The following is an 11,627-nucleotide window of genomic DNA, read 5'->3' on the forward strand; positions in this document are numbered from 1 at the left end:
GTTTAGTCTTAGTTGCATGATTTTTTTATTAGTTGTTAGTGGCTTTGAACTAGCTGTCAGATAACTGCTAGTACTCTCAGATCTGTTCATTGTGTCTTTTTGTGTCGGGATGTATAAGTACCGGGCCACGTCCACTTGTATATTTGTTCATCTGATGAGTGGGGCCTTTTTCAACTGATTTTTATAGTTCGTTCTTATGTTGTACTGTTATACCACTGTCCCAGGTTAGGGGGAGGGTTGGGATCCCGCTAACATGTTTAACCCCGCCACATTATTTATGTATGTGCCTGTCCCAAGTCAGGAGCCTGTAATTCAGTGGTTGTCGTTTGTGTATGTGTTACATATTTGTTTTTCGTTCATTTTTTTTACATAAATAAGGTCGTTAGTTTTCTCGTTTGAATTGTTTTACATTGTCTTATCGGGGCCTTTTATAGCTGACTATGCGGTATGGGCTTTGCTCATTGTTGAAGGCTGTACGGTGACCTATTGTTGTTAATGTCTGTGTCATTTTGGTCTTTTGTTGATAGTTGTCTCATTGGCAATCATACCACATCTTCTTTTTTATACATCATAATGATCAAAGTTTAAATACATGAATGAAGAATAATGTGGGCTATGTACTTCAACCTGTCTCTAAAAACAAATAGGAGATAAAAATTGACATGATGAGAGGATCACTTAAGAAGGAAAAATTAATATCATATTGTTGATTACCTTAATTATAAATACCTCTGTTTCAGTGGTTGCACCTTTAAGTTCAGAGCAGCTAGAGACCTGTGTTCACAGTTTCAATTTACTAAAACGGTATGTATAGATCTAACTTATAAGTTAGGAAGAATACTCTGCAGTATCCATATATTTATTCATAGAGCAGCTAATGTCATCCTTTTGAATCCTTGAATCAATCAACAGTTAAAAACAAAAGAAGAGAAAATACTTGATGCACAAAGTTCTTTTCACTTGATTTGAAAAATATTCCTAAAAGTAGGACATTAACCAAAAAGGAAAATGACAGCTTTTCAATCTGCATTATAACCAGTACTAAAAAGTAATGTATCTCTATTTGTAGATGTCCTATACTACATTGCCTAGATATGTCTGTTTTTGTACAACATTTCTTGCGACTAGAAATGGAAGTTTGTGCTTTAAGTTGTCTGTTGTTCTCTGGGGAAGAAGAATCTATACAGGTAAATATTTAAGTACAATTGTACAAGTGTAACTATTAATCCAAATATTATTTGTAATTGACTATTATTTGTATTTAGAAATTTTTAGCTGGAAAATGTGAATAAATTCTGTCCCATTTTAATATTCCTAGATTTTACTATTTTGGCTTAGAGATGAGTTAGTTACCTATGATACAATTTTGTTCTTCAATATTACCCTTGAAGTTTGTTTTTGGATTTAGGTTATTAATTGTCAGTATACTTGACATTTGAGTAGATTTTGAACCACTATCAATAGTCCTTTACTCCAAGTACAATGCTTTTGACCATTTTTTTTTTGGTTGAGTGACTTTGGTTAATTCACCGTATGTATTTAGATTACACAACAATTTTGAATCAGTATACAGCTTTTTTCTAAATCTTTTTTTTTTAATGACAGGGAATCTTATTTTCATTGCAATGTTAAATTCATAATTGATATTCTTTGAAAGTCAAAGTTCATGGAAGAAGAAACATAATTATCTGAAGTATAATCAGAAAGAATTTAAAAGAAAAAGGATTGCCTTGTATCTTATCTCTTTATTAAGACTAAATGAAATTAATTTTGACATTTAATATTTTATTGTCTTTCATATGATAATTTTCTATTATTTTCAATTCAAAGTTTGACCAATCTGGGTTTTTTTTGTGATTGTAGAGTGTAGTTGCCAGAGAAAACAATAGACTTTTGGACAATGCAGAGAAATATTTATCATACAGTATGGACAGTTTCTCTGCACAACAGGTCAGTCTTATTCTACATTGGCTAGAGGTAATAATAGTCAGAAGGGTTGAAATCTCACAAAACATGTTTAAGGCTGCTGCATTTTTGTGTGTGTCCCAAGTCAGGAGCCTCTGGTCTTTGTTAGTCTTGTATGTTTTTTTTATTTTAGTTCATATATATGTTTTGGGGTTTAGTGTGATGTCCATTTTCGCTGAACTAGTACACAATTTTATTTAGGGGCCAGCTTAGGATCACCTCAGGGTGTGGGATTTTCTGGCTGCATTGAAGACCCATTGATGGCCTTCAGCTATTATCAGCTCTTTGGTCGGGTTGTTGTCTCTTTCACATATTCCCCTTTTCCATTCTCAATTTTATTAATCACTGTACAAACTTGTTAACAGCCTGTTTGGAGGTGTATATGGAAATCTAAATTAACATTCTCAAATAAAAGTACTTGTTTTGTGAGAAAATACTCTAGTATATACAGATAAAAGATAAAACTACAAAAAATATATACTATAGAGACTATACTCTGAACCATAACTACCCCAAAAATCATTTTCCCACTTTTTACCACCACTGGAAAATGTTGCAAGATTTACAAATGTTAACCTAAGAGTCAAGTTATCTATAAATTTTGAATCCATGTGGAAGATGATATTCCCTACTGTCATTGAAGTATACTTGTATTGCTAGGTTGTTATGTGGCTAGTTTTAAATTCACATTTTCATGTTGTTTTTTTCAATGTTTTGTTTCCAGGTGAAGGATCATGTATATGACTATATTATTAACAATGAAGAGTTTGCCCTAATTGTTGAGACCAAATTCTTACCAGAGTTGACTATTTATGCTGTGAAGCACAAAAACATTGCTGGTCTTATTAAATTTGCAGTAGAGAAAGACAGGTAACAACAAGAATATTACTTAACTTTCTATTTAAATTATTAAATGTAAAGATGAAAAGTTATTTAAAAGGTCATGGTCCAAACAAGATCATTTATATTGGGAATGAATTAAAGCATAAAATAATGTTGATAATAATGGGTTCTATAATTACCATTTGAATCATGATTGATCAGCATAAAGCTACTATAAACATGTAGTGCTAGAACAATTCAAATTAAATTGATTAAAAGCAAAAAGGGGGAAATAAACAGTTTTGTAAAATACCGTGTCAAATTTTATAAGCTGTCTAAAAATCTCATTAAGGGAAGAGTAAAATGGTCTTTAATCTCTGACAATACCCATTTTTTAAGGGAACTGTATGTTTGAATTTACATTCAAAATACAATGTATGAGCAACCCCTGATAAACAATGCACACTGTCTACCACCATAACTTGAAATATGCAATTTTCTTAATTTTCTAATCTAGAAAAAGAGATGCAGATAAAGTCCTACAACTGTTTATATCAGAGAATACAGATTACTTAAACAGGTTGTTAAAGATAACATCTGCAGATGACGGTTCAGAATTCTCGCTTCTAAAGGTAAGGGATCCTTTATTTTGTATTTCTGTAAGTCAGAGCATATCAAATTTCATTCTTGATTATTTAATAGAAAGTTAATACAACAAAGTCATCATCAAATGACTATTACTGTAAATTCAGAAATTATTTGTGATGTTTTTATTATGTGAAAAATGCATCAGTGTTGGGTTTGAGATAATAAAATTTTGCATTCATAATTCAGTAGAGCTGAAAATTTTTGCAATTGCATTTATCAAATTTATGTATGCTTTTTGGGATAGTTAATTTTGATTTAAGGTTGAAATGGCCAACAACTCATAAATGTAGTATATAGGTCTTATCATTGCTTAACTTATCAGAACAAACATTTTGTACAAAGATGTACGACACAAAAAGTTAAAGTAAAAGTGAGTATGTTTTGTAAGAACATTTGTGATAATTCATATTTAAAGTCCGAAGCAATAATTCTATAAAGTTCAAAAGCTTAATATTTAATCAAACAGACAAATGTATGAAAAGTGATTCTATTAATAGTTATTAAAGGTACCAGGCTTATAATTCTATACGCCAGATGTGTGTTTCGTCTACATAAGACTCATCAGTGACGCTCAGATCAAAAAAAGGTTTGAAAAGCCAAAACAAGTACAAAGTTGTAGAGCATTGATGACCCAATATTCCAAAATGTTAAGATATTTACCTTATCCCTTAATAAACATCCTTATGTTAGTTATCTTCTTTCTATTTGTAGGCATACATGGAGTTAGAAGGTATGGGTGAATTGGTTTACTTGTTGTAGTGATTTGGACAGTCACCAAGTACTTAAACTCTTGAAATTGACATCTCTGTTCTTTTAGAAAGAAAAACTCCATTTGAATTATTTTATGGAAAGCAGTATGTTAATTGCATTGTGTAAACTATAACACAAGTACAGCTTTGTGTTAGGAAGAATCAGATGGTGGCACATTGACTGTCCCTTTATGGTATCTTTCGCCCTTCTTTTATTAGAAAATAAGTTATTTGTGGATGGTATTATATTATTTCCCATCTGCAACACAGAGTATAACTATTATAATGCAAAGGGATCCTAGTGTGCACATGTCAACATTTGTATTTATTTATTAACTTATTGATTATTTTGAATACATTTTTATACATTTGAAAATAATTTCAATGTACAATTTTTACACCATGCAAATGCTAGCAAGATTTACCATACAGCTCTGTTATATATGCTAGATAAAAATATATATCTTGGGAATTGTATAGAAATTCTATGAAAAAAAAGCTTCTACTAATTGATTACAAAAATGTGGTAAATTTGATTAATATATGACTTATATCTTCAAAGAAAGGGAGTAGTTTTGAAAATGTTGTTTAATTTTTCACCAATTTATGTATGTATGTATTATAAAACAATGAATTTGAAAGGGATTATTTAATGCGTGATTGGAAAAGTCATTTAAAGTTCATGTGATACAAATGTTTTGTTGAAAAGTGCTGATGTTGATATATTAAACATATTTTGTTTCTTTGTATTATATTTTAGTAAGAGTTGAAAAAAAAGAAGACATCAACAACCAAAAATATATAGCAAAATTACCATACTCCAGGCAAACTTATATAGGGGAAGTTCATACTAACTGACAAAATCAAAGGTTATAAACCAACTAAAAGTAGGAAAACAATTGTCTTACTCCTCACTTGGTATTGGGATTTAGTGACATTTTTTGTTGTCCTTACAAATAATAATTTAGAACAATTGAACTGGAAAATGATTGAGAGGGAAAACATTCACTTCTCAAATGATACATAGTTTTGAAGGAAAATGTATACATAGGAATAGAAATACAAGTGATCAGAACCAGTTACAAGTCTCAAAATGGAAAAAAAAACTAATGAAACATTAAGTAGAAAGTAATAATCAACTGAGACCTCTCTAGCCCACAATCTTAATCATGGTTCAAAAAGGGAAAAATAAATTAGTTATTTATAAAACTAATATCAAAACAATTGTACACGAAAGATGACTGAAATTTAATACTCAGCCTATTTTACTTAATCAGGGATATCCCCAACTGGGTGCAATACAATGACAACAGTAAGCCAACTGCAGTATAGAACTTTATGACATGCCCAATTTCAATACTATTTGATCAACTACAAATAACAATGAGGGGCTAGAATTACATGACCTTTTTCCTTTTTTGAAGAGACATACTCGAATTGGTAATTATTCAAGGATAAAATAATATGCATCAGGCGAATATAAAGAGAATGAAACTCATTAAAGATACAAGGCTTATAGTCGGAAACGACAGGCATGCGATTCACTACAATAAGTCAGTCATAGTAATACTTGCATCAAAACGGAAAAAATGCCATATAAAGTACGAAGTTGAAGCACATTGTGGACCCCAAAATACTGGAAGTTTTGCCAAATACAGCTACGGTTATTGATTTCTACAGGTAGAAAATCCTAAGTTTTTTCGAAAAAATTAAACTGTTAAAAAAGAGAGACGAAAGATACCAAAGATACAGTCATACAAACTCGTAACTGCTAGTTACACACGAAGTGAACAATTGGAAAGGAATAATGTTATACAAAGTATAAAAAACAAGCTCTCAATCAAACTTAAAATTAAGAATAAGGAGAATTCTTGTTTAGAGCTTGGATGAGCCCAATGCTCCAACCATCTGCAAAAAAAACCACAGAAACAGTGTCTCACAAATGTGTACTCGCCCTCTGAAAAGGAAAATTGTGATAAAAAGTAACTCAGTTAAAAGAGATAATCTAATGAAGAGAATCATATTGCTTTGTTTGGATTTCAATGCCTCAATACAGATACAAAAGAACAAGGAGGTATATTTGAAACAATTCATAACCCAAAATGAATTGGAACAAATGAGTATCCAATTACAATTAAGTTTTTTTTTAATTATAATAAAATATCCAAATCACAGAATACTCTATTTTCTACACAAAAGAGCAGAGAAGAATATACAGAATGTATAATCCATACTAGACATTGAATGAAACCCTCTTTTTTGCTGACCACACAATTGTTATTGCTGAAGTTTCAGGACAGTGAATAGGAGACAAATACAAAGACAGATTGTAGAACATCTAGATTGGATAATTTCTATAACACGTGTTAAAGGTATTTGCAAATAAGCCATTGCAACTAAATTTATGGGAAATTGACTTTACCACAATTTGCACAAAAGCTAAAGCAATTGCAAATCTAGAGAAAATATTTCATTTTGGGGGAAACCTTTGTGTACCAGAATATAGAACACTGGTTTGTGACTTTAAAATGAAGAAGTGTTTATAACTAAGTAAAGACACAAATAATGCTTCTCTGGAAATCTAAAACATTGAAGACTTCCATTTATGGAAACATGATCAGCAATATCATGAGCTTTTAAATAAAGTGCAATCTGCAAAACGTACGTTTAAGTGCACAAATGAGGACACTAGCTTCACAAAGAACATCACTTATAAATAATATTATGAAAACAATGTGATAAGCAATTTCATGAGCTGATACACAAGTAGTGAATAACAGAAAGCATCAACACTGATACGATTGTTATCCATACAGAAAGCATGAAGAAGAACCATGGAAAACATCGAATGAATAGTCATACAGACACTTTTTCTTAGACATGAAACTGTAATTTTAAGAATGAGATTGACGGAGGAAACAACTTGACCATTTAAGGTTTATGACCCCTTCTGTAGCCATTTTTGACGAATTTTTCAAACTTCAATTGTATCAAAACTACAAATGTTATGAATAATAGAGATAGGCCAATTTGTACATATACCAAGGGGAAACTTGATGCAAAGCATTATTATTTATTGTTTCATTGCATTTAATAGAAAAAGAGTACTTTGTGGCAAATAAACCAAGATTTTTATAGAAAATCCACAGCCTTTAATACAGAGATTTTTGTTATAAAATTTGAAACATAGATTACTCACTAACTTTTCTATGATGTGCTAGTGTTTATTTTTACAAAAAGTTCTAAGCAACCTGTCAATTCCAAAATACCTCGTGCTGATTCACTAAAGTCGACCGCACCCTAAAAGGTATACTTGATTTGGTCCATATTTTAATTTGTTTTAACCAATAGCTACATTAATAAACTCGTTTTAAGGAAATTAATGCTAGCAGTGCATGCAATAATCTTATATCTATCAGTCATGAAATTGCCAAATATGAGAGTACAAGGATGAATGCTGCGGATTTTCTATAAAATTTCCATATGTTTAGCATTGAATTAACACAAGGGTACATAATCCTTAAGTAATAAAAAAAAGATTTAAATTAGTGAAAACCAGATGAACAAGCATCTACTGACAAATTAAAGTCAACAACAGTTAGATGAAAATCATAAGCTGTAACTTAATGGAATTTCCTCCAAAAATATGAACCTGAAGAGATTACACAGTTTATAGTTTATATCAATAAGTAAATTGTTGCCAATTTGTATGTGCCGGAAATTAAGATTTGGAACAGTAATCCCGATATTAACAACATGCTGAAATATAACCTGAAAATCACAGAGTTATAACTTTCTGAACTACCTTTTCGACCGTATAGCAAGGTCTCTAAAAGGAAGAAGTTGCATTGAACGAGCTCTGCTACCAAAGCACGTGGCTTCACAAAAAAGTCCCCATCACTTAATGCAAATGCAATATGTAATAAGCAATTACAAAAAGATTGTTTCCCTTACTTTGAATACACAAAAGGACTGATTTTAAACTCATGATCTGTTCTTTAACTTATACCGTGATTAAATATGTGGTGAACTTTTGATACTTTTACGAAGAGTGATATAAAGATTGATAAATATAGTAAAAACAGGTTAAACATTAAAGACCTACAAGAACTGGCTAGAAATACTTTATATTTTCTTCTTGGATCAGGACTACATACAAGGACATGGATGTATCCAGTAGTAGCTCAATATAACGTATGTAATTCCACGTTCACTGAATTGAATGCAGATGATGACAATTAAAGAATCGGACGTCCTTCGATTGGACAGTTTGTGCTCCTCCCTCCATTGTGGAAAATTATTATAAACTCAGAACATTGATTATAAAGTCAGAACAGTGATCGTAAAGTCAGAACATTGATTATAAACTCAGAGACATCAAGGGTGTACATAATTTCTTAGGCCCTGAATTCAAATGTTAACATTCGATTATCCCCTAATGTGACTATACATTTCATTAATGAACAGTTACCCACTTTGGGTGCACCAATATATTGGTGTATTATACAAACTAAAGATAAGACTACAGCTGAAAGAATATACTAGTCAACAAATCCAGGGACTTTCCCACCGAGAGAAAAGTTTTGCAATGTACTCACTATAAGAAGAAAGCCAGTTCAGATAGAAGGGGACAAATTAAAACTCATGACGTTCAAATGAAAAATTCTCCACAACTAAAAATGCTTTGGAAAACGTAATTTTAGAAAGACAAATAAGTACGACAAAACAAAATGGACAAAGCTACATTGCTTATGGTATGTAAAGATTACTGATGAATCTTTTGTAGAGGAAACGCGCGTCTGGTGTACAAAATTTAAATTCTGGTATCTATGATGGGTTTATTGAAGAAATTTTATTATGCTTTACCAAAGATCAAAACATTACAGAACTGGAGAATGATATAGTAACTGTGCAATTAAAGGAAAACCAGTTAAGAAATATATTAGCAAGTACACCGGAAAAACAAGTTGCAAGAGGTGAGACAACTGAAATGTACCTTCTTGAATAGTTAATCAGAGGCTATTTGAAATGCATATGATGTATTGAAATCTGTTCTAAATTGTCAAATTAAAGAGAAGGCGATTACTGAAACCAAGGCCGTAGCTACCATTGAGGCAAGTGAGGCAATTGCCTCACTAAAATTTCGACACTGATTATTTTTTTTATACATATATATCAATAGAATAGTCATTTGTTGTTCTGTCTCAACCTTAATTTCTGTATAACTTGTCATTATTCCTTTTAAACTATTCTTCCTGGATATAACTCAGCATCTCAACGGGTGATGTTTCTCGATATTATTAACCTAGTAATGATAATCATCATGGATCTCTAGTTAAAAACAGACTCTTGCAGAAAAGGAAAGGCGACACTGAAGGTAAAGAAGGAATAATTCTAGTAAACTAGTTTTTTTGTGAACAGAGTCTGAGTATTGTATATAACTTCATTAGAACAATCCAAAAACGATAAGTAGACTGACAAATCAAGTACTGGTATTCGGAAGGGGGCATTTCTGTCTACGTATTCATTTCTCTGTTTAGCCAACTTTTGACAAATCAAGTCATCGCAAGGGGGCAGTCCTGTCTTCGTATTCATTTCGCGAATTTTAATCTTTCTCTTTACAGATAAATAAAATATAAATAATATGAAACATGCATGGATTAGTTTCTATCCATGTTTCTTTAACCTTAAAGATTGAAAGAATATCCCATATTCCAATTTGATATTATCGAGGAATGGTAGAACCTTTAACACGGGATTTTGTCTTAAATATTCGGGACTACGGAATTTCATTTCTTTATATTCGGGGTTTCGGAATCGGACACCCCATACCTCTAACCCCTAAATTTATAGATTCTGGAACTAAAATACCACTAACTATTTCCAGAAATAGTTTGAAATTATGGACCTACATGTAAACGTCAAAAACTTCATTCCAATTCCCCTGTACCCATATCATATATACTCTACAGATAAATAATCATATACATTTATCTTATCTCATTCTATCCCTAGTTTGTCTACTCTTTGTCAGCATAAAAGCGAGTTTAATATTTTGTAACTGCAACTGTATGATGGTGCTTACGGGAAAGCTTAATTCCCTTTTGCAAACAAAACTGTTACTACCGATGCTGCTACCAAATTGCTGATGGAGAAGGAATTGGAAAAATACATTGATCATTGTGTTGATGATAATGTGCTTCCTTTAGAAACACAGACTGCCCTGAAACGACTGAAAACTTGGAAAAGAGCATGCATGAGTGGCGAGAGATTGTGCGGGCCATGTTCATCGCGATAAGGATATCAGCAGACCAAACTATGATTCTGAAACGAGTTCACTGAACCGGCCATAGAAAAATTTGACAAACTCTACTGAATCGATGTTTGTTCTATGTTCTGGCAGCAGACTCAAATCAGATATTTGGATGATTATCTTACATATAAATTTAAATAAAGTTGTTAAAAATTTGGTGTTAGTAAAAGTCTTAAAATATAAAAAAAAATATATAAAAAGTGTCAAAATTCAAAACATTATCAAACTCGCTAAAAATGCCTAGAAAGCAGGATTTTGCAGCATTAATTTCATACCCTCCAAAAAAAATTTCGCCTCGCTTCGCTCGGCTCAATTATTTTGCCTCACTAAAATAAGATGCCTAGCTACGGCCTTGATCCCTATTCTTTTTAAAGTCATCATGTCAAAGGTAAGGGTCATACTCGATCACTAATAGTATATCCAAATTTGTGTAGAAAAGTGGTTGTCGGGTATTTTATCAAAAGGGATTGCAACCTTACTTGGATATATGGCCACATATAAATGGAAGATATAAATACAGCATATGTGATTGAAATCTTACTTAGATATTTATTCCCATATAAAATAAGAAAATACCTAAAGGTCAAGTTCATAATTACTACAAATAGATTTGTTTTAGACATTATTACGTCTGATAAATCATAATTGAAATGTTCCTTATAGCATGGAGGTATTAGTAAACAGAAACTGCCACCAGGTCACTAACAGCCTTTCCTTTTTATATTGGGGCTTGCTTTGATTTACAATTAATAGAAATAGCGAAGTGTAAATGAAGAATGGAATATATCGGACACAGCGATAGGAATACTACCCATCACACGATTCAATGGTCTCATTCATTAGTAAAGGTCATATAAAGAAAGCTAATAAAACCGAAAAAATTGTTATAGTTAAATGGCGGACATTTTGGATCAAAAACAGTACAACTATTAAAATGTCATTGACGAGTAAGAAATCTGTTACGGTCAATAAAACAAATTATGGCCACCGTTGTTTTTCTTCGAATCCCAAATGAGATAGTTCAGAATAAGCCTAAAAATCGCCACTAAAAGAGCAAATGCTGCATAAAAAAGGCAACAGTAGTATACCGCTGTTCAAAAGTCACAAATACGATTGAGAAAAAAATAACC

At 31.7% G+C, this 11,627-nt stretch overlaps 1 protein-coding gene across 1 annotated transcript in view; it reads left to right on the plus strand.

The window, feature by feature from the left end:
* LOC143066733 (kinetochore-associated protein 1-like) overlaps positions 1 to 4,925 on the plus strand; it is a 68,769-nt gene extending 63,844 nt beyond the window's left edge. The window contains exons 57-62 of the mRNA XM_076239544.1: positions 741 to 804; positions 1,070 to 1,187; positions 1,864 to 1,950; positions 2,690 to 2,835; positions 3,305 to 3,419; positions 4,147 to 4,925. Coding sequence (XP_076095659.1) covers positions 741 to 804; positions 1,070 to 1,187; positions 1,864 to 1,950; positions 2,690 to 2,835; positions 3,305 to 3,419; positions 4,147 to 4,194 — 578 coding nt within the window. The 3' untranslated portion in view covers positions 4,195 to 4,925. The remainder of the gene's footprint in view (positions 1 to 740; positions 805 to 1,069; positions 1,188 to 1,863; positions 1,951 to 2,689; positions 2,836 to 3,304; positions 3,420 to 4,146) is intronic.
* The last annotated feature ends 6,702 nt before the right edge of the window (positions 4,926 to 11,627 follow it).

The sequence above is a fragment of the Mytilus galloprovincialis genome, chromosome 3, assembly GCF_965363235.1.
Source record: "Mytilus galloprovincialis chromosome 3, xbMytGall1.hap1.1, whole genome shotgun sequence".
NCBI lineage: Eukaryota > Metazoa > Mollusca > Bivalvia > Mytilida > Mytilidae > Mytilus > Mytilus galloprovincialis.